Here is a 24,816-nt window from a genome sequence, read left to right as displayed (position 1 = left end):
CACACTTACACGCAACATCCTTCGCTTTTTCAGGATTAGTTACTGTGATTACCCTACAACAGTTTGGATTTGGGCACCATTTAGCATCAGAAGCCTGCAACTTTAGGTCATGCTCACGTCGTTTTATACCAAGTACTTCGAATACGTTTATAAATGTCAAAAGTACAGCGTCAGCGACGGTTTCTTTGCATCCATGTTCTGGACAAGTTATGTTCACAGAGCCCATATCCATACGCGATCTGCAGTGATCTATCCAACATTCATCACAGAACCAATGTCCACATGATGAAAGAGCTGTTCCAGGTTTTCCACCTTCAGCTATAAAATCAAAGCAAATTCCACAATATTCTGACGGAATACATTCGAAACCGAGTTCAACAACTGTTACATTGTCGCACAACCTGTTGTTGAAAATGTCTTTAAATAACGTTTTTCGCGTAACAAAAGATACGTCTTTCTTAATTTTCTGACAGTTGTTCAAATTCTCAAATTTCATGGAAGTACTTTCTTTCGGGGTAGTTTTTCATTTTCTATAAATCCGTCAGTTGACATCATATCTAGGAATGTCACAGCTCTGTGTAAAATATCTTCTACGCAACCGTTGTAATAGTCAAACATTGTCAAAATTCTAAATTTTTCTGTGTTTGTTCCAATATTAAGACATACTCTAAATACGCTGTGTGTCTCTGTATTGTTAACATCGTATTCATCATATGTAAATACAACGCAGGAGGTCAGATCCCATTTTTTAAAGATTTCTGCTTTCAAACATCCGGAGGTTTTCAATCTCATTGTCATTCTGTCGCTGACATCGATTAGAAACTTTCGAGGTGAACAGGGACATTCCACATAACTTTTGCCATATCGTTCTTTCAGCAATACACACTCTACCTCACTTTTTGGAAGTAAGACAAAAACGGGCTCCATTATTTTTCTATTCTCATTTAAAGCCACACTTGTAGGTTGTTCAATTTGAGGGGTTTCTGCCGTAATCTTTGGTTCATATATTTTTCTATCTTTACATTCGAAAATCTGCTTTGGAATATAGTTTATGTTGTTTCTTTGGCACAAACTTTGCATTAAAGCAGCATGTATCATGATATCTTCTAATAGTTCTGTGTTTGTTACGTCTTTCTTATTGGCGTTTTCGTACAGGTACGAGGAAGATTCATCGTCCAACTCTGTTTCCGTTTCGGATTCGTCGTCAGAGATATCTTCAAATGATTCGCAATATTCGTCATAGTATTTACCAACACTGAGTTTCTCCCTCTGTCTCCTGCCTTTTGTCGTTCGGCCACGCCCATTTTCAGGTTTATCAATGTAATGCCCGACATATTTTGGATTGTGAAGAACTGAACATGTTGATGGACTAGGGTAAACGACTTCAATCTGAAGGATAGGTTGTGTACCTGTTTTGTCATCTAGTCTGCTTTGAACTACGACTGATTCTCCGTTGAAATAGGTTTTCTTTTTACTTTCTATTTTCTTTGTATCTCCTTTTGACGAATAGTACCCAACAGTATGACTTTTCTTTGCGATGTCATGGGAGACAATTAACTTGACGTTTGATTTCAAGTCCTTGTAGCTTCCTGACAAAATAGAATTTTTAAGCATGTCCGGAAGTTCCCATCTCCCCTTTTTATTGAGCGAATACACCACATCATCTCTATCCATATTTAGATCTTCCAAAATGGTATCTTTCATTACTGTTGGACTCCATGACTTTCTTAGAAGACAAGATCTCCTACTGTATGTACGATTGAACCTACAACGTAATACCAACATTATAATTAATCGAAATTTTGATTTTTTTTCATTGAAACAAGCTTGAATTTCCTAGACCCCCCCCCACCCACCAAACAATGAAGTGAGCGTAATCTATGTATTACTAGTAAATTATTAAGTCAAGGAATTCGTTACCACAAATTACTTAAAACCTTTACTTAATTCTTTCATAGATACAAAGATTTGGTCTGCAAGTTTGGCTGTACCTGTAGAAAACTTATTTCAACCGGAATAGCACATCCTAAATTTTACGGTGATGTTGTAAACCGAGCCCGGAAATTAAGATACGATCCGGGTAAACTTATCAATCCTTTAAATAAACTTATTCTAAAAGGTTACCTATTCAACACTGTAATTAAATCTATGAATATTGATTTTATTGGTATAAATTAATATTGATTTTGTTATCAGTAAATTAAAACCATACTTAATATTACACATATGTACTTTCACTGTACTACAATCTGTCGATAACTATAGTTTGGCATTGCACAAGGTCATGTTTTTCTCTGACTGTTAATGACGTCTTTACACTAAATCCATTGGATGTTGGATGTATACTGATTGATATTTTAGTCTTAGATACATGATTTTTTTCGTTAGTTGTTATTGGCTTTGAACTAGCTGTCAGTAACTGCGAGTACTCTCAGATCTGTACTTAGTGTCTTTTTGTTTTTGGGATGTATAAGTACCCGTCCACGTCCACTCTGTGTTTTTGTTAGATGTATTTCTATTTGTATCCATCTGATGAGTTAAGCCTTTTTCAACTGATTTTTATAGTTTGTTCTTATGTTGTACTGTTACACCAATGTCCCAGGTTAGGGGAGGGTTGAGCGCTCACAGACATGTTTAACCCCGCCACATATTTTATGTGCCTGTCCCAAGTCAGGAGCCTGTAGTTCAGTGGTTGTCGTTGGTTCATGTCTGTCATATTTGTTTTTTCGCAAATTGTCTTGTTATAAATTAGGCCGTTAGTTTTTCTCAATTGAATTGTTTCATATTTTTCTTGTCGGGGCCTTTAATAGCCGACCATACGGTATGGGTTTTTTCTCATTGTTGAAGGCCGTACAGTTGCCTATAATTTTTTACATCCACTTCATTTGAACTTTGGTGGATAGTTGTCTCATTGGCAATCATACCTCATCTCCTTACTTTTATAAGTATTATACATATTACTGATTAACTAATGGACGATTTTAGAATCAAAAACTTTATTTGTTAAATGGTTGAAACATATTTTCGACTGTAATTCTAGCTTCCGAACAAATATAAATATTTCGAAACCTTTATTCGGCACTAATATCTATAGTTTTAATAATTCACATGATTTTATCTCAACATGGTGTAAGAGAAGTTTGACCGAGGACGTTTAATTGTTTTGACTTGTGAACGAAACGATTGGATACACGTTATTATTATAACTTAAAATAATCCTCTCGAAAAAAATTTAGACCAATATTCAAAATAGAAGCAAATATATAAATACATAAAAATAACAATTTAGAAAAAAAACAATAAATAATTTTAATATGGATAACAAAAAACGATAGAAAGACATTTTGATACGAGTACATTAATTCTGATTTGATTGTAGACATAACTATTTTCGCCTGATCCAAATAAAAAATGTTCTATGAGATATTGCTTATTTTGAGGACAGTAAAACAAGGTGTGGGGGGGGGGGGGGGGGGGGGGGGGGGGGGGTCGAGGGTCTTTTTAACTTGATATTCAAGATCATATTATTTTTGTTTTCCGATTTTATATATTTATTAGATGTTTATCATATTAATATAATTATTTCATTTTATTCAACTTAATTTCTCATATTTTGCCGTAAATTGCTTTTTATGCCCCAATGAAATAACGTGAAAAAGCAGGACTATATTTTTCATTGACCTACCTTGAATTGGATGCTCTGAGGGTGTTCCCGGAGTGGACACCCCTTTTGGAAATTTTCTGCACCATTGTCTCGTGGTTCAACGCTTTTTCTGTTCTATTCTGTTGTTAAGAAATGTAGTTGGTAGTTATCTATTTATACTGTCGTTGTATTTCAAGCTTCTGGTGCAATATTTAAATCAGTCTTTTAAAAGGACAAAATTTATGTTATTACCTTAAAATAGAACTTTGCTATAAATAGGTACCTACTCTGATATCTGCCTCGAATTAAAGTAAACATACGAAGAGTTCCGATGATATTATTATGATATCGCCTTAAGACCTTTCAAAACAGAATAAAAAGAACGAAATATTGATTTTTAAACGACTGTGACAATGTATTACATCGAGTTTCATAACTGGAATATATATATATATATATAAACGCCTAAAAAGTGTACACAACAACACAAATAACAAAAAAAAGGAACTATAAATGTAATTATTTATAAATATTTCGGATAACAGATATCCTTCATCAGTAAATATGATTGTGATGTTGAATGAATCATATATCAGTCTACTTAAATTAAACTATAACAATCTTGAAATTTATACAATAAAAAAGTCAAACTGAACATCAGGTAAGACGCTTGCACAATTCTAAATATGTGTTAAACACGACATAGGTTATATGACTAATTACAGCAGAGAGTTCAAGTATATGCTTTAAATAAAAATAATAATGTGCGATATGAACTAGCACAATGCTAAAGCTTTAACGGTGACGACAGTTATGATGTTACAAGAACGATTGCGTCAATAAGAATTCCAAATAAACAGCACTGAACGATCTAAATTTGTAAATATTTCAAATTTGACAACGGTAGAGTAGTTACAACAGAGTCTGCGTATTTAAACATCGCAAACAAACGGCTGTTTAAATATGATAATAAATTTTGACTAAGGTTAACTAGTTGAACGTGGCTTGGCACTTTTACATCCCTCAAAAAATTAAGCAATTGGTATATTCAACAGATTTTAGAGATGAGTAAAGTAAAGAAATAGAAACAGAGACTGTAATAATAAGTAATATAACCCAAATGTGAAGCACTGCATGGAGTCGAACTACATCTTTTCATTTATCCCATTTGGTGCCAAAGTTGTTAATTTTCTTATCCAAAATCTTTCCCGAGTGAGTCTATCCTCCCTAGACCAAGCAGAGTTGTGGTCAATGATTGTAATGGTCAGTCGATTGAGATCTACCTTAGTGTGGCCAGGGGATCTCAAATGTCGACTGAGAGGGAGGTCTGGCTTGCATTGGTAGTCGCTACGATGACCGTTCATTCGTTTGTGAAACGGCTATTCTGACTCGCCAACATACTGTTTACCACATTTACACTGTAGGAGATAGTTAGCATCAGCCGAGATGAACTTTTACAATATAAAGTCAAAAAGGTCAACAGGAGGGTGCCTTTTGTGTTGACTTACCATCCAAAATTTGACAACTTATCTCACCTAATCCGCGAAAATTGGAAAGAAATCGAAAAACATCCTAAACTATCCAAGATCTTTCCCGAGCCACCTGTACTGGCTTTCCGTAGGCCCAAAAGCCTTAAAGACTTGCTGGTGAGAGCTGATTTATCCTCTCAAGCAGGCTCTTCGTCTGTGGGCTCTTGCAAGGGTTGCGGGAACAAACGATGTCTGACTTGCAAACAAATACTGGTTACCCAGACTTTTAACAGTCACTCCACTGGTACAGAATACACCATATTTTGCAATGTTAATTGCAAGACTACAAATGTTGTGTATCTCCTACAGTGTAAATGTGGTAAACAGTATGTTGGCGAGTCAGAATAGCCGTTTCACAAACGAATGAACGGTCATCGTAGCGACTACCAATGCAAGCCAGACCTCCCTCTCAGTCGACATTTGAGATCCCCTGGCCACACTAAGGTAGATCTCAATCGACTGACCATTACAATCATTGACCACAACTCTGCTTGGTCTAGGGAGGATAGACTCACTCGGGAAAGATTTTGGATAAGAAAATTAACAACTTTGGCACCAAATGGGATAAATGAAAAGATGTAGTTCGACTCCATGCAGTGCTTCACATTTGGGTTATATTACTTATTATTACAGTCTCTGTTTCTATTTCTTTACTTTACTCATCTCTAAAATCTGTTGAATATACCAATTGCTTAATTTTTTGAGGGATGTAAAAGTGCCAAGCCACGTTCAACTAGTTAACCTTATAGTCAAAATTTATTATCATATTTAAACAGCCGTTTGTTTGCGATGTTTAAATACGCAGACTCTGTTGTAACTACTCTACCGTTGTCAAATTTGAAATATTTACAAATTTAGATCGTTCAGTGCTGTTTATTTGGAATTCTTATTGACGCAATCGTTCTTGTAACATCATAACTGTCGTCGCCGTTAAAGCTTTAGAATTGTGCTAGTTCATATCGCACATTATTATTTTTATTTAAAGCATATATTTGAACTCTCTGCTGTCATTAGTCATATAACCTATGTCGTATTTAACACATATTTAGAATTGTGCAAGCGTCTTACCTGATGTTCGGTTTGACTTTTTTATTGGATAAATTTCAAGATTGTTTCATTTTTGGGAATGTTGATAAAATGTAATGGAAATTTATCACAAAGTACCTTAGAGCTGACAAAAAAGGCAAAAAAAGTATTTTTTGCAATAAAATCCTATACTAAATCATTGAATAATCTACCTATAAAAGTAGCAAATAACCTTTTTGATTCTTTAGTAAAACCAATTATGACCTATAATTCAGAAGTAACATATTTGGATACATATATTTCTTTTCATAGAGCCAAAAACAGAGCCTTATCTTCAGGAAAACAAATTAATCAACTTGATTTTACAGACAAAACCCCTATTGAAAATATGCATCTTAAATTTTGTAAATCTACTCTAGGAATAAGAAAAAATGCATCCAATTTAGGAGCAAGAGTTGAATTAGGAAGATTGCCTATAGAATGTTTTATTAAAACACAAACCCTTTTATATTTAGCTAGACTATATAATAATAATATTAATCCATTGATAAAGGAAGCTTTTTCTCTAGCACAGTCTCTAGATTTGACTGGAACTTATTCATGGTATACATATGCAAAAAATATTGTTGAAGAGACTAATATTGACCTTAATATTTTTTCTAATTGTAAGGACATAAAAGATGTAAATAAAATAAAAAACGATATAAAGTTAAAAATGAAAAATAGATATGAAGATTTAATTGAAACTAAATTTGAAAACATTGATGATAAAAGTAAATTTTATCTATATAAAAAACTTAAAAAGGATTGCAAACTAGAATCTTATCTAAATATATCTAATTTTCAGATAAGGAGATTGATCACTAAATTTAGACTAAGTGATCACTCCCTCTGAATTGAAAAGGGGAGATATTTTAAAATCCCAAGAGAGGAACGACTTTGTCATAAATGTAAAATATTAGAGGATGAGAAACATTTTTTACTCTATTGTGATTATAATAAAACACTAAGAAATGCCTTTTTTGAACACATATGTACTGAAAATAATAACTTTAATAATTTAAATGAAGAAGAACAAATTCATTATTTACTAAATCCATCAACGCCTTTACAAACAAATAAGTTAGGATCCTTCTTGAAAAAGTCATTAGAACTGAGGGCAGGGGACTCTTAACAACTTGTTTGTTTTTATAAATTTTGATGCTGTTTTTATTGTGTTTGTTTGTTTGATATGTATGTATATATGTTTATTGTGTTAATACATGTTGGTCACAAACTGTAAAGTTTATAAGACAAAAAAAAAAATCAAAAAAAAATATTTGATTTGTTATAGTTTAATTTAAGTAGACTGATATATGATTCATTCAACATCACAATCATATTTACTGATGAAGGATATCTGTTATCCGAAATATTTATAAATAATTACATTTATAGTTCCTTTTTTTGTTATTGGTGTCGTTGTGTACACTTTTTAGGCGTTTATATAATTTATTTATTGTGTACATGTATCGTTACTCGTAACGATCCAGCGCCCTCGTGGGAAAAATCGTTGACTATTATTCAGACGTTATATATATATATATATATATATATATATGTATGTCTGCCTATGTGTAGTGACAACTGTAAATTATACCTTGTCCATCGGATTTCTTATGATTAAGAAATGCCAGGCTTTAGAATATTTATAAAGTGCCTAGAAAATCAACCTAACAATGTTAGAGTAGATTTGATTCTTTACTTCCTCCCCAAGCGGGGCTGGAACCTGTACTTTTCACTTCATACTTCTACGGCAACACCGCCTAGCATTGCGCAGACGCCTTATCCCCTCCTCTAACTATAGCTGATAAAAATCAGCTTTCGTTTCGGGAGGTGTTACCTTCTCGTAGGAATTAAACAAGGACATCTAGACGCAATACACAAAGTATTTTAAGTGTACAGAAATGATCATCTACTCATCTCTTTAGTATAATTACAGGATGCTGTTCTATTTTTAGAAGCATACAATCACTGTAAATTTATATATATGTATGTCTGCCTATGTGTAGTGACAACTGTAAATGATACCTTGTCCATCGGATTTCTTATGATATATATATATATACAAGTCTAAATTGAAAAAAACGTTCAAACCTATGATTACGTTGGATAAAAACCGCAACTTTTATACGTGTGCATGCAAAACAAATTTCTTGATAGAGGGGTCTAAATACAGCACAAACAACATTTTCCAAAAGACCAAAAAAGTGAAAAAGTATATTTTAACAAAACGCATTTGACTAACAGGTCGAACAACAAATATTCTTAAATCCTGCTGACTGCCATTGGCGATTGCCAAATAAACGGATCACAAGGTGTAATAAATGGATCTTAACTATAAATTTAATACCAAACAGAAAACAATAAACTTGCGGCGAAGATGGTATACCGCAAACAAAGGTGCAAAGATTTTTTGTACACCATATCCGGATTTCGACAATTAATGTCTCTTCAGTGATGTTAGGAATCGAAACGGTTATTGGAAGGCCACATAATTTACCTCAATTTAGGATAGACTCTTGAATTTTGAGGAGTCAAAATAGGATGAACGGATCATATAAACCCGAAGGCAAATATAATACAAGCCCAAACGAAAAAATATAAACAAGTCTAAATTGAAAACAACGTTCAAACCTATGATTACGTTGGATAAAAACCGCAACTTTTATACGTGTGCATGCAAAACAAATTTCTTGTTAGAGGGGTCTAAATACAGCACAAACAACATTTTCCAAAAGACCAAAAAAGTGAAAACGTATATTTTAACAAAACGCATTTGACTAACAGGTCGAACAACAAATATTCTTAAATCCTGCTGACTGCCATTGGCGATTGCCAAATAAACGGATCACAAGGTGTAATAAATAGATCTTAACTATAAATTTAATACCAAACAGAAAACAATAAACTTGCGGCGAAGATGGTATACCGCAAACAAAGGTGCAAAGATTTTTTGTACACCATATCCGGATTTCGACAATTAATGTCTCTTCAGTGATGTTAGGAATCGAAACGGTTATTGGAAGGCTACATATATATATATCTTGAGAAGACATGCCTATTTACCTATATATACCTATGTAAAAATCTGAGACAAGTGCATGTGCTAGTGAAGCGATTAGAAAAATTGAGGTTACAATTAAGGGGGTGGGATAAAAAAAAACTGGTTTAACCGCAACACATTTCCATATGGATGTCCCAAGTCCACGAATCTCGCCAATAGATGTGGGAAATCGTTTCTTAATAATTTTGTTATTTGAAGAGTTGGATGTTGACGGAAGACCATTGATTGTTTTGTGTTAAATTTATTCACATTTGTTACCGTAGACTCGAGTCAATTTAGATGATCATATTTTATGACCCATTGACATGTATCCCACATTTTCGTTTATTAATATCATCTAAGTGGGTGTAATTTTAACATCTATCCAATTCAGTGCTCCTCTGATGACAGTCAATTGTGTGTAGTATTGGTTAACATACAAAAATGGTGGAAGCAGGTGCTGCAACAAACATTTTAGTATTTTTTTAATGCAAATTATATTGATCCAGTAAATTTTTTTTTATCATTATCTTAGGTTTTATACTAAAATTCGTTAAGGCTCAATTCAACATTATGCAATTTGTCAACAGATGTTTATTATCAAACCAAAGATAATGTACAAAAAACCTTAACGGATCAATATAATTTGTATATGTTAGAGTGAATTTGTAAAATTAGGGATTTTGTAAAATCCCTGAAAAAATTAGTGATTTTGTAAAATCACTGAAACTGTTAGGGATTTTATAAAATTACTGAAAATCATTATGCTAGGGAGTGTACAAAATCCCCAATTACAAGTTTAAACTTAAATTAGAAATTCGTTTTTCTTAATACAAATATAACAGGGGTTTTCGTCGTTCCTAGCTGTTATATTAAGAATTAGGGGGGTAACTCACAGGCTAAGGTCAACAAATAGGCTAATTGCAGTTAGATGGTATAGTTTATGTATAATTTCCCCAATAGTGCAAAACAATTACAATAAAAGTTCAACGGAAAATATTCCAATAAAATAAAACAAATGGTAATTTTCAAACAGATGTTCTATATCAAATCCAAATAATTAGGATTAAAATGGATTAACATCTTAACATGTAAGCTAACAATTTGAAGAACAATAGTCACTTGTTTTTAGGTAAAGTTTGAATTTCAACAAAATAAAATAAAGAGCAAAATATCGCTATCACACAAATACACCAAAGATTTAGGAACATCATTATATAATAATTTCTACTAGGGAACACTATTTTACAGTTATTATGATTAAAAGGCATATTAAGACTACAATTTACTTATTTTGATTGATAAATTGATTGACAGCTGTTACACGATTGCACTGCATTTGGACAGGCATAATTAACTATTTTACATTCCGGCCATAAATTGTTAAGCTCACTAATGATGTTTGCAGTGAATTCTGCGCCATCGACACTTTTAATTCAGACTGTTCGGAGCAAAAAGAAGGAAGATATACAGTATTTGCATTATTACTTCTTATGTTCGCATTGAGTGGGCGTAAAACTACACATTTTATTAAATGGTCCATTAGACATATATAGTCATTATATTTTAATGATTGCATGTCTATCAAATCAACCTTCCTCAGGAATTGAACTCTTTGCTCAATATAAACTTAACAACAATGCCTTAACTTGCAGTCTTACGTTTTTGGGGTTGGCATTCCACGCAAAGTTCCTTGTAAAATTTGAAAGCTTCTGATGAAACATTTGCACACTTTCTATGTTCCTTCATTACCATTTTCCCTACCACCATAACCTATTGAAATATGATTTTTCTGCACTATGTTGTACATATAATAATAAGAAGATGTGGTATAATTGCAAATGAGTCTCCACTAGAGACCAAATGACATAAAATTGACATACAATGTCTTCAAGTCATACATAATAATTGATATCTTCATCTGATGAATACCGGTTTTTTTTTCAAGATTATTTCACATTACACATTGAAGAACTTCATACCTACATTAAACAAATATTTACTTTTAATTTGATTTTGATCTTAAGAGTGGAGAACATATGTAGAAATTTATTTAAGTTTTGATCACTATGTGATAACATAAATGTACAAAACAATATCTGAGATATGACCAAAGTATTAAAGTGAGGTATGAAACAATGGTCAAGGTGGCATACTTTTGCCTGTTTGTTTATCTATCTATGGAAATGCAGGTACAATATAATGTATTTTTACTCAGATTATCTGTTGACTTTTTGATTATTATTATATTATGGATGTAAATGTCTTTTTTTATGCTGCATTTTAATAATACAACACTTATTTTGTTTTTACATATCCTGTTTCATGTCACATTAACATGTTCTTGTCCTGATATACATGTAATATTTGCCACTGGATTACATGGCCTTTACCAATGTAGAATTCTAATGTTATTCTCCTTTTAGGAGTTTGTTTTGTCTTCTCTCTGTGGGTTTTTAGGTAAAAAATATCACTCATATTTATTCAAAGATATTTGTATGCTGCTTTCCAAACAAGGTCGTGTTTGTTGAAGAAAAAAAAAAACGTTTTTTTAATAAAAATTTCCATTTTTGTCACCACATGCTTGCCTCGCTTGATTGGATGCAAAAATGCCCAACTGAATTATTGAAAATTGTCATTTATTATTAGTATACGACGACGATATCCATAGAACGACGTAAATGTTTATAATCAAAATTAGCTACTAGAAAATTGATTAAAGAAAAAAACTGTAATGACTCATACCATCAAATGGGGGTTATATTTGCTATAATATTAAGTTACAAAAAGAAATGTCTTTGTAAAATTCTTTGCAAATTTCAGTTCATAACGGAGCTTTCATTATGAAAATGACGGCCGTCTGTCTTTTCCACATAGTTCGTGCAATACTTATAACTGACATGTCTCAAATATGACGTTCAATACTTATACAACTTTCTGTACTAAGCCAAATCTATCCGTGCATATATGATGATCGGCATACCAAAAGTGATTTTTTTCTGAAACTGACCAGAACATAGACATTTCCCCTCTTATAATATACTACTAAAAGAAAGTTTTGTAACTCTTCCATTGAGATTAATGAGGTCAAACTAAAGGGCTTATACCTTTGTAGAAAATGCGTATATTAAAATGTTCAAAATTAACAGTATTCCTGTTATAAAGAATGTTGAATTGATTAAAGAAGAAAATTAAAAAAATGTGGTACAAATATGGGGTTAAAAAATGCCCATCCACATTTGTTAATTTTTAATTTTTTTCAAGCATATGTTAGTTTCTGTTCACATGTAATCAATTATGCCATCAGATTGACCATCTCGTCAGTTTTGTGCTTTCTATGCACTTTTTAATTACACCATGTGCAAAAAAGCTTTTAAAAATTGTGACTTTCATTTTTTACCACTACCCTCAAAGTTTGCGAACAGTATGGCTGTCTGAAATTTGTCCAAAATAACTTTTGAATAAACAAATGATTGAAGAATAAGAAAACTCAAACTTGAAAGGTAAATCGAGATTTTGTTTTACTTTATTTTCAGTCAGAAGTTGCATTTTTTTTTTTGTAGTATGCATGGACTTATATTACTTTTTGTGTTGCTCAGTCTTTATTTTTCTATGTTTTGTTTTTTGTACTGTTGTTTGTCTGTTTGTCTTTTTCTTTTTTAGCCATGGCGTTCGACTTATGAATTGTGAATATCCCTTTGGTATCTTTCACCTCTCTTTTGCATACAAAGCGAATATACTAATTTCACATTTCGTCATGTCGGGCCTTTTATAATATAGAATACTATACAGTATGGATTTTGCTCATTGTTGAAGACCATACAGTGACCTATAATTTTTCTGACTTCCACTTCATTTAGACTCTGGTTGAATGTTGCCTTATTTGGCACATCTCCTTATTTTTCAAACACGTGTTCATTCCTAAATTTCACGCTCAGGTGATCAGGTTAACTTTTCAGAATGAGGTCTGTTCTTCAGTGTAGAGAAAATAATACATAACAAGAAATATCAAAGATTTGTAAAATGATAAAAGAAGATCACATTTGACGAGACTTCTGATTTGGTCCAGGAATTTTAAAACTTTTTTGCAATTATAAGAATAATATCAAAAGATAATAGAATAAAATGCTTCGCCGAGCGCAGCCTGATACGACCGCAGAGGTCTAACCCTGAACAGTTGGGGCAAGTTTGGACACACTGATATTCAAGCTTGATACTGTCTGAATTTGGATTGTGATAAAATTTTTGACATAATATAGGTTTCTGACACAAAATAATAAATGTGGTCAAAGATCTTAAAAATTTGAAATGGAACAATTAATTTACCTAGTATGGTCTGATATCCAATATCTAACAACATGGTTAGATTCAGCATATAAAAAAATTCGTAAGGGTTCCACGGAACCCAGTGTCTCGCCTACTTTTGCTGTTAATCGCAGGCTCAACAAAGATGAGATGAGGAAAAAATTTAATAAAAATATTCCTCTCGATATAATTTTTTTATTGTAAGAAGCTTCTGTCCAGGTTTGGTAAAAATCCAGGATAGTTTATGAATCTAATAAACGTTTTAAAAAATTTAACTGCAGACTGTATGTAATGTTAACTGGCAATCTAATTAAAATATCGATCTCGGATTTCGTTATACTACTTTATACTACATATCTCGGATTTCGTTATGCTACGTTATACTACATATTATGTAGTATAACGTATATTTTAATTAGATTGGTTAACTGGAAGAAAAACTAAGTCCATTTATAAGTAAAATATGGATAAACAAGTACAAAATTTTAATAAAAATTTCCTTCTAGATACTAGCTTTTGATCATAAACAAAATTCTGTCCATGTTTGGTACAAATCCAGGATAGTTTAAGAAAGTTATTAAAATTTTTAAAACTTTAACCACAGAGTGAATGTAATGTTTCCTGGTTGAAAAACTAAGTCCATTTATAAGTAAAATACGGAAAAACAGGATTTTTTTTATTATATTTACTTCTGGATACTATCTTATGATCATAAACAAGCTTCTGTCCAAGTTTGGTAGAAATCCAGGACAGTTTGAGAAAGTTATTAACATTTTAAAAACTTTAACCACAGAATGAATGTAATGTTTCCTGGCAGAAAAAACTGAGTCCATATATAAGTAAAATACGGAAAAACAGGATTTTTTTTTTTACAAAATTTACTTCTGGATACTATCTTATGATCATAAACAAGCTTCTGTCCAAGTTTGGTAGAAATCCAGGATAGTTTAAGAAAGTTATTAAAATTTCAAAAACTTTAACCACAGAGTGAATATTTGTGGACGCCGCCGAGGACGACGACGCCGACGGAATGTAGGATCGCTATGTCTCGCTTTTTCGACAAGAGTCGAAGGCTCGACAAAAACACCAAAAATTTAATTTTATTTGAAATCAAACAAAGTTTAATTTTGGACCCTTTAAACCTTAATATGGACTAATTTGAAAACAGGGCCCAGAATAAAAAATCTAAAAGATTCAGCATACGGTATCATAGAGCCGCAATAATTCAGTTTTTGATGAAATCAAACAAAGTTTAATTTTGGACCCTTTGGACCTCAATGTAGACCAAATTAAAAATGGGGCCCACTATCCAAAAATAGTATTACAAGGTTAGAACTCCCCAAAATTAAAGACTTTAAATCAATCCCATTGAAATTGGTTAAAAGATTTGTATTTATTTTCAATTGAAGATTTCTAGCTATTGCGCAATACTGTGCTATTAATCTTTTATATATAATAATTTACACACCCTGTTTGGTGTGTATCTCCTGCCATATCAGTAGTTGTTGCTTTTATATGTAAATCAGAAATAATCAATGTAAAAATGGAAAATTTTTGGGAAAAAAACCCAAAAAATTATTAAAAAATAAATGGAGAATGTGTCCCCATGGACACAGATGATGCCCCCGCTTGCATACAACATAATAAAGGAACATAACTCAAGAACAATAAAAGTGAGGCTACCCATATTTGTACTTGATCTGAGTTTTGTGGTAATAAGTATTGTGTAAAGGTTTCATAATGTTTGGTTGGGGCAAACTTAAGTTACAGAACGGAAACTAAAACTTTGCAATTTTTCGATTTATAAAGGGGCATAACTCGATAATGATTAAAGTGACGCCACCAAAATTCAACTTGATCTGTTTTTTGTGGTAAAAAGCATTGTGTATAAGTTTCATAACATTTGGTTGAGGCAACTGAAGTTAGAGAACGGTAACTAAAAATTTTGCATTTTTTTCCATTTATAAAGGGGCATAACTCTAGAACGGTTAAAGTGACGCCACTAAAATTCAAACTTGATCTGTGTTTTGTGGTAATAAGCATTGTGTATAAGTTTCATAACATTTGGTTGAGGCAAACTTAAGTTAGAGAACGGAAAACTAAAAAAGTTGTATTTTTTCCATTGATAAAGGGGCATAACTCTAGAACGGTTAGAGTGACGCTACCAAAATTCAAATTTGATCTGTGTTTTGTGGTTATAAGCATTGTGTATAAGTTTCATAACATTTGGTTGAGGCAAACTTTAGTTAGAGAAAGGAAAATTAAAAATTTTGTAATTTTTCCATTTATAAAGGGGCATAACTCTAGAACAGTTAGAGTGACGCTACCAAAATTCAAATTTGATCTGTATTTTGTGGTAACAAGCATTGTGTAAAAGTTTCATAACATTTGGTTGAGGCAAACTCAAGTTAGAAAACGGATACCAATTTTGGGACGTACGTTAGTACAGACGGACAAGGGTAAAACTAAATGCCCCCTCCGCTACGGCGGAGGCATAAAAAATCCCCCCCCCCCTCAAAATTTTTTTTTTGAAATTTTGAAGATTAATTTCTTTTCAGGAAAAATGAACAATTTCAGAGAGTTCCATAAACTTTAACACAATTTATTGTCTGGAAACTAGAAAAATGCTTGATTTTGGCCCCTTATTTGTCTCTAATTTCTAAACGCTTGGGGCAATTACCCCCAAACTCAATCCCAGCCTTCCCTTTGTGGTATGGAACCTTGTAGTACAATTTTAGAGAGATCCATACACTCAAACACAAGTTATTGTCTGGAAACTAGAAAAATGCTTCTTTTTTGCCCCTTATTCCTGAACGTTTGGGGCAATTACCCCAAACTCAATCCCAGCCTTCCCTTTGTGATATGGAACCTTGTGGTACAATTTCAGAGAGGTCCATACTCTTACACACAAGTTATTGTCCGGAAACTACAAAAATGCCTGTTTTTAGCCCCAAGTTCCTACACTGTTGGTACCATAACCCCCAAAATCAGTCCCAACCTTCCTTATGTGTTATTGAACCTTCTGGTTAAATTTCATAGAGATCAATTCACTTAAACTAAAGTTATTGTCCGGAAACCAAACGACGACGACATGATAGCATTATACGAACGCAATTTTTTTGCGGTCGTATAAAAACGTAAGCTAACAAGCATTGTATATATAGTAAAAGCTCTTTAAGGGGCATTAGCTGTCAAATTCATGTCCACCGATTCGACTCAAAGTCTTAAATAAACAATTTCCGATGCATGAACACGATAATATGTATCAGAATTTCGTGTATAATTTAGTCTAGACGCCATCTAATTAACCATCGAGGTGACTTCCGAAGACTGCCGACGGTCATTTAACCCGATATAAACATAAATATAGATATAAATAGAAAGCGAACTCGTGCAATTGGATTTTTCTAGGTCGGTTTGATTTCATATTATAGGCCAAACACATATGTTAATCATTGTTTTTACCTGTATAAGAATGAGTTTTTGTGGATCAAATCAGTCAACCAAATGGTTTACCATTGTTTCACTTTCAATGTTGACATTCTTTTCCTTTTAATACCTGAACAGGCCTAGTTCATGCGTAACCATCTCTAGCTAAGGGATTATACTAAAGTTACCATAAATACGGATTCAATGAGGTCGAATTATTTACTTGCAAGTGAATAATTCATCAGCGATTTTTCTTAGCTTATTTTGACAAAACTGAACCAAACTGGCTGCTAAAGGCGAATTATTATTTTACTATTTCACTTTCATTAATGACTGAACAAACAAAAATCATATCTTTATTTTTTTTATACCTAGTAGCTAATGCCCCTTTAACTCTTTAAAATCACTTCAAAATCAGTCCCAGCCTTCCCTTTGTGGTATGGAACCTTGTAGTACAATTTTAGAGAGACAACAAAACCCAAACAAAAGGAGAGCAATGCCAAATTGAACCAATTACTGGAAGCAAGCAAGTTGATATTACAATTATGCTGTTCTATTCTCTAGTATCGAAAGCCATACTTCGGAGGAGATTTCATACACATCAAAATCATGAATAAACCATTTATGATCGATTCTCAACAATGTAAAATTGCGAATAATTTAAAACAGAAAGCTGATATCTCACATATTATCAGAAGGCCTTGACGTCATTTCAAGTTCATTTAAGTTTGTTCAATAAAAAATAAATAAATAACATTTAATAATTTTACATATTTTAATTGTGATTTATATTAATTATCATTACTGTTTTGTAGCAGATGCATGTTTATACTGTAAACTTTTTAGTGAACGAAACAATGTTTTTCGTGATATCTACGGTTTTTTGTTGAATTTGTAATAAAGAAGAGAGAAGAGGTCGACAGTCCTTCGCGTCACTGGAATCTGTTAAAATACTAAATATCCTATCGGCCAAATAACCAAGGATATCAGCATTTCCTCGAAGCTGTGAACATTTAATACCGGATTTCATAAGTTTATCAATAAAAACGTAGCAATATTCTGCCATGTGATGAAGCTCAATGTAAACTGATACCATATTGTTCAGTAATTCCTTAATCTTTTCTTCCACATCAGAACAAATAACATTATCGTCTGCGCCATCGAACATTTGAAAATAAAGTGGTCCTTTTCTTTTGGCAATGTTTTTACATTTAAATTGGATCTGACGAGAGCCTGTTCTCAGTTTGCTTATTTTTAGTGGATGACGACCCTTTCGATGGTTAACGGCTTTCTTGTAATCTCCACTTCTATTTCTATTTGATACATTAGTATAACCTTCCACTTCGGTAACCTGCAGAGTAGTTGTTCCTTTCATGTCTCCATGTTTATACTGATTGCATTTTTCACTCGGTATGTGGTCTGGATACGTGCCTAAACATCCCCAGCAGAAATTGGCTCCGCATGCACAACTCATATAGAAACAGCCACCCAGTTTCTCAACGAACCTTTTACACTTCGGACATGATTTCCCACGGACCTTTACAAATGATTGTGATATGGTAATGTCGTCACCAAGCTGTTTTAATTTTTTCCAGTAGGCTGGTGCTTTATCACATGGTACAGGCCAGTGTGGTGGTTGTAAGCATTGGAAGCAAATATGTGCTCCACACTTACAAGCAACATCCTTCGCTTTTTCAGGATTAGTTACTGTGATTACCCTACAACAGGTTGGATTTGGGCACCATTTAGCATCAGAAGCCTGCAACTTAAGGTCATGGTCACGTCGTTTTATACCAAGTACTTCGAATACGTTTATAAATGTCAAAAGTACAGCGTCAGCGACGGTTTCTTTGCATCCATGTTCTGGACAAGTTATGTTCACAGAGCCCATATTCATACGCGATCTGCAGTGATCTATCCAACATTCATCACAGAACCAATGGCAACATGATGAAAGAGCTGTTCCAGGTTTTCCGCCTTCAGCTATAAAATCAAAGCAAATTCCACAATATTCTGACGAAATACATTCGAAATCGAGTTCAACAACTGTTTCATTGTCACTCAACCTGTTGTTGAAAATATCTTTAAATAGCATTTTGCGCGTAACTAAAGATACGTCTTTCTTAATCTTCTGACACTTGTTCAAATTCTCAAATTTCATGGACGTGCTTTCTTTCGGGGGTAGTTTTTCATTTTCTATAAATCCGTCGGTTGACATCATATCTAGGAATGTCACAGCTCTGTGTAAAATATCTTCTACGCATCCGTTATAATAGTCAAACATTGTCAGAATTCTGAATTTTTCTGTGTTTGTTCCAATATTAAGACATACTCTAAATACGCTGTGTGTCTCTGTATTGTTAACATCGTATTCATCATATGTAAATACAACGCAGGAGGTCAGATCCCAATTTTTTAATATTTCTGTTTTCAAACATCCGGAGTTTTTCAACCGCATTTTCATTCTGTCGCTGACATCGATTAGAAACTTTCGAGGTAAACAGGGACATTCCACATAACTTTTGTCATATCGTTCTTTCAGTAATGCACACTGTACCTCACTTTTTGGAAGTAAGACAAAAACAGGCTCCATTATTTTTCTATCCTCATTTAAAGCCACACTTGTAGGTTCTTCAATTTGTGGGGTTTCCTCTGCCATAATCTGTGGTTCATATATTTTTCTGTCTTTACATTCGAAAATCTGCTTTGGAATATAGTTTATGTTGTTTCTTTGGCACAAACTTTGCATTAAAGCAGCATGTATCATGATGTCTTCTAATAGTTCTGTGTTTGTTACGTCTTCTTTATTAGCGTTTTCGTACAGGTACGAGGAAGATTCATAGTCCAACTCCGTTTCCGTTTCGGATTCGTCATCAGAGATATCTTCAAATGATTCGCAATATTCGTCATAGTATTTACCAATACTGAGTTTCTCCCTTTGTCTCCTGCCCTTTGTCGTTCGGCCACGCCCATTTTCAGGTTTATCAATGTAATGCCCGACATATTTTGGATTGTGAAGAACTGAACATGTTGATGGACTAGGGTAAACGACTTCAATCTGAAGGATAGGTTGTGTGCCTGTTTTGTCATCTAGTCTGCTTTGAACTACGACTGATTCTCCGTTGAAATAGGTTTTCTTTTTACTTTCTATTTTCTTTGTATTTCCTTTTGACGAATAGTACCCAACAGTGTGACTTTTCTTTGCAATGTCATGGGAGACAATTAACTTGACGTTTGATTTCAAGTCCTTGTAGCTTCCTGTCAAAATAGAATTTTTAAGCATGTCCGGAAGTTCCCATCTCCCCTTTTTATTGAGCGAATACACCACATCATCTCTATCCATATTTAGATCTTCCAAAATGGTATCTTTCATTACTGTTGGACTCCATGACTTTCTTAGAAGACAAGATCTCCTACTGTATGTACGATTGAACCTACAATGTAAAACCAACATTATCATTAATCGAAATTTCAAATTATTTCATTGAAGCAAGCCTGAATTTCCGACCGTAACTCTAGCTTCAGAATTATTATAAACATTTCGAAACCTTAATTCGGCATAACACCTCTAGTTTTAATAATACACCAGAGATTTTATCTGTAATGGTGTAAGACAAGTCTGAGGACAATCAATTGTTTGCCTGGTTAACGAAAGGTTTGGAAATATGTTATTATAAGTTGACAAAATTCTCTCGATGATAATGATATTTATACCAAAATTCAAAATAGCAGCAAATATATATATATATATATATATATACATTAAGATAACAATTAGAATAAAATGCTCCGCAGGGCGCAGCTTGATACGACCGCAGAGGTCGAACCCTGAACAGTTGGGGCAAGTATGGACACAACATTCAAGCTTGATACAGCTCTGAATTTGGATTGTGATTAAATAGTTGACACAGCATAGGCTTCTGACACAGAATGAATGTGGTCTAAGAACTTAAAAATTTTTAAATTGGACATTCACCTATTATGGTCCAATATCCAAAATCTAAATACATGGTTAGATTCAGCATATCAAAGAACCCCAAGAATTCAATTTTTGATGAAATCAAACAAAGTTTAATTTTGGACCCTTTTGATCTCAATGTGGACAAAGTTGATAACGGGGCCCAAAAATCAAAAATCTAAATACATGGTTAGATTCAGCATATCAAAGAACCCAATATATTCAAATTTTGGACCCCGATTTGGACCAACTTGAAAACTGGGCCCATAATCAAAAATCTAAATACATGTTTAGATTCAGCATATCAAAGAACCCTAAAAATTCAATTTTTGTTAAAATCAAACTAAGTTTAATTTTGGACCCTTTGGACCTTTATGTAGACCAATTTGAAAACGGAACCAACAATTAAGAATCTAAATACACGGTTAGATTCGGCATATCAAAGAACCCCAATAATTCAATTTTTGATGAAATCAAACAAAGTTAAATTTTGGACCCTTTGGACCTCAATGTGGACCAATTTAAAAACGGGGCCCAAAATCCAAAAACTTAATACACAGTTAGATTCAGCATATTAAAGAACCCCAAGAATTCAAGAATAAAACCCCATTGAAATTGATCAAGAAATAAGCAATTTATACGAAGTATCTTCTTTTGCACAATACTGTGCAATTGAATATTTCTTGCTATTGCGCAATACTGTACAATTGACAATTTCTTGCTATTGCCCAATATTGTGCTATTGGATATTTCTTGCTATTGCGCAATACTGTGCAATTGAAGATTTCTTGCTATTGCACAATACTGTGCAATTGAAGATTTCTTGCTATTGTGCAATACTGTGCAATTGAAAATTTCTTGCTATTGCACAATACTTATTATATAATAATTTACACATCCTGTTTGGTGTGTATCTCCTACCATATCATTATTATTTGCTTTTAAATATAAATCAGAAATAACCAACTTAAAATGGAAAATTTTAAAAGAAAAAAAAAAAGGAAAAAAAGAAAAAAAAAGAAAAAAAAAAAATCCCCCCCCCCCAAATTTTTTCAACCCCCTTATGATTCATCACCCCCAAACTCAATCCCAGCCTTCCCTTTGTGGTATGGTACCTTGCAGTACAATTTCAGAGAGATCCATACACTTGAATACAAATTATTGTCTGGAAACTAGAAAAATGCTTATTTTTGGCCCCTTTTTGGCCCCCAATTCCTAATCGTTTCGGGCAATTACCCCCAAACTCAATTCCAGCTTTCCCTTTGTGATATGGAACCTTGTAGTACAATTTCAGAAATATCCAAACACTTACACACAAGTTATTGTCATGAAACTAGAAAAATGCTTGTTTTTGCCCCTTTTTCCCAGCAGGCACACAACGTTTATTCAACGTTGAAACAAGGTTGTTTCTCAACGTTGAAACAATGTCAAATTTATGTTTGATTTTGAAAATTGGAATTAACGTTGTCATTTCAACGTTGAAGTTTCAACATCCATTCAACGTTGACTCAAGGTTGAACAGGGGTTGAAAGTAGGTTGATAATTATAAACCTGCATACATAATTTTTTACCTGCTTTCCAAATTTGTGTTGCTTTTATTGGTGATAGACAGGCTATACAAGTTTTTAATGTCATTTGATCCAGATAAATACAATTAAGCTCCATCATTTCAGCAATTTCTATTTGCAGTTATTTGTGTTCTCATAAGCTCAATTGATAGATTACACTGGTCACATGAATAATTCGCTCTTCAGGAAGTACTTTTACATAAAACCGCATAATACATAATGAATCACTTTAATAAAGGCAATATATAGTCTCCTAAAATTTTCTTGATTCAAATGAAAGTATAAGTAAACAGAAATAAGGTCTCAATTAGTCCTAAAATGTCCTCATCTAACTCGTCAGACAATCATTAAACAAGAGAGTTCTGTTCTAACACCGAAAATAAGTGTAGATTATAAAAAGATTTTTTGACCCCTTTTTTGCCCCTAATTCCTAAAATGTTGAGGCAATTACCCCCAAAATCAATTACAGCCTTCCCTTTGTGATATGGAACCTTGTGGTACAATGTCAGAGAGATCCATACACTTACACACAAGTAATTGTCTGGAAGTTACAAAAATGCTTATTTTTGGCCCCTTTTTGGCCCCTAATTCCTTAACTGTTGGTACCATAACCCCCAAAATCAATCCCAACCTTCCTTTCGTGGTATTGAACCTTATGGTAAAATTTCATGGAGATCTATTCACTTAAACTTAAGTTAGAGTGCGAAAACCAATGTGTCTTCGGACGACGCCGGACGACGCCAGACGACGACGACGACGACGACGACGCCAACGTCATACCAATATACGACCAAAATTTTTTTAATTTTTGCGGTCGTATAAAAACAACACAATAAATAACTTTATAATATGGATAACAAATATTCTAGAAAGACAGAGTTGGATACGAGTTTAACCGAGATCACTATTTTCGTCTCAACCGAATAAAAGATGTTCTATTGATATTCTTATTTGGTCTTTTTGACATGATATATCCAGGAGCATATTATTTTTATTAACCGATTTTATTGATTTATTTTATATATGATTGTTTCATCTAATTCAATTTAACTTCTCAAATTTTGTCGTAAATTGTTTTCATAACCCAATGAAATAACATGAAAATCAGATTTAATGTTTCATTGACTTACCTTGAATTGGATGCTCTGAGGGTGTTCCCGGAGTGGACACCCCTTTTGGAAATTTTCTGCACCATTGTCTTGTGGTTCAACACTTTTTCTGTTCTAATCTGTTGTTATGAAAAGTAGTTGGTAGTTATCTATTTATACTGTCGTTATATTTCAAGCTTGTGGTGCAATGTTTAATTCAGTCTTTTGATAGGACAAAATTTACGTAAATACCTTAAAATAGAACTTTGCTATAAATAGGTACGTACTCTGATTTCTCCTTCGATCTGAGCTAAACATACGATGAGTTCCGATGATAGTATTATGATATCGCTTAAGACCATTCAAAACAGAATAAAAAGAACAAAATATTGATTTTAACTCGTTATTCACAACCGACTGTGATAATGTACTACACACACTATTACATCGAGTATCTATCAGTTACTTTCATACTGGAAAATAGATCGTCATACATATTATACATCTTGAGAAGACAGGCCCTCGTCTCAGATTTGTCACAAAGTTTTACCAATACATGTATATACCTATATAAAAATCTGAGACAAGTGCCTGTGCTGGTGAAGCGATTAAAAAAAATGAATTTAAAAGGGGATGATAAAAAATTCTGGTTTAACCCAAACATATTTGCATGTGCCTGTCTCAAGTCAAGACTGCATGTTGCCCTCTAAAATGTCTTTTAATTCTTTATGACGTTGGGTTACAGACTCATTGACATATATACCCCACATTTATTCGTATTATCTAAGAGAATCATTTAATCATCACACAACATGGATGTTTATAATCAAACCAACGATAATAGAAAAAAAACCTTAATGGCTTTCCGAAGAAACTTTGGGGTTTACTTTATAAATTCATCAAAAACGAATATTGTCATATATTCTAGGCATATTTATAGGTTTCATAACGAGTGAGAATTGGATATCGCTTGATATCAGCTCGAGTTATTTAATTTCAATATAAAAATAAACAAGCCTTTGGCGAGTTTATTATTATACTTATAAAATTAAATGACGAGAGTTGATATCAAGCGATATCCAATTTATCACGAGTTGTTAAACCTATTTCTCCAAAAACACTCTATATAAAAAATCGTTGATCTTACCAGTATGACTTCACATGCCCTGTTCCGGCGTCAATCTT

At 33.1% G+C, this 24,816-nt stretch overlaps 1 protein-coding gene across 3 annotated transcripts; it reads right to left on the bottom strand.

The window, feature by feature from the left end:
• Positions 1 to 354: 354 nt before the first annotated feature.
• LOC127734146 (uncharacterized) lies at positions 355 to 23,846 on the bottom strand. Of its 3 annotated transcripts, none has more exons than XM_052243851.1 (2): positions 23,674 to 23,846; positions 355 to 1,765 (listed from the first exon to the last, which is right to left on the bottom strand). In XM_052243851.1, exons 1-2 carry the CDS (start codon positions 23,736 to 23,738, stop codon positions 493 to 495), a joined length of 1,338 nt encoding a protein of 445 aa, XP_052099811.1. In that variant the 5' UTR covers positions 23,739 to 23,846; the 3' UTR covers positions 355 to 492. The 3 variants fall into 3 exon arrangements, with proteins under 3 accessions (XP_052099811.1, XP_052099812.1, XP_052099810.1); XM_052243852.1 differs by lacking the exon at positions 23,674 to 23,846 and adding an exon at positions 3,686 to 3,857; XM_052243850.1 differs by lacking the exon at positions 355 to 1,765 and adding an exon at positions 17,774 to 20,451.
• Positions 23,847 to 24,816: the final 970 nt, after the last annotated feature.

The sequence above is a fragment of the Mytilus californianus genome, unplaced genomic scaffold, assembly GCF_021869535.1.
Source record: "Mytilus californianus isolate M0D057914Y unplaced genomic scaffold, xbMytCali1.0.p SCAF_3, whole genome shotgun sequence".
In the NCBI taxonomy this organism is placed as follows: Eukaryota; Metazoa; Mollusca; class Bivalvia; order Mytilida; family Mytilidae; genus Mytilus; species Mytilus californianus.
The sequence above is the reverse complement of the archived record's forward strand: the minus strand, read 5'-3'. Positions and strand labels throughout refer to the sequence as shown.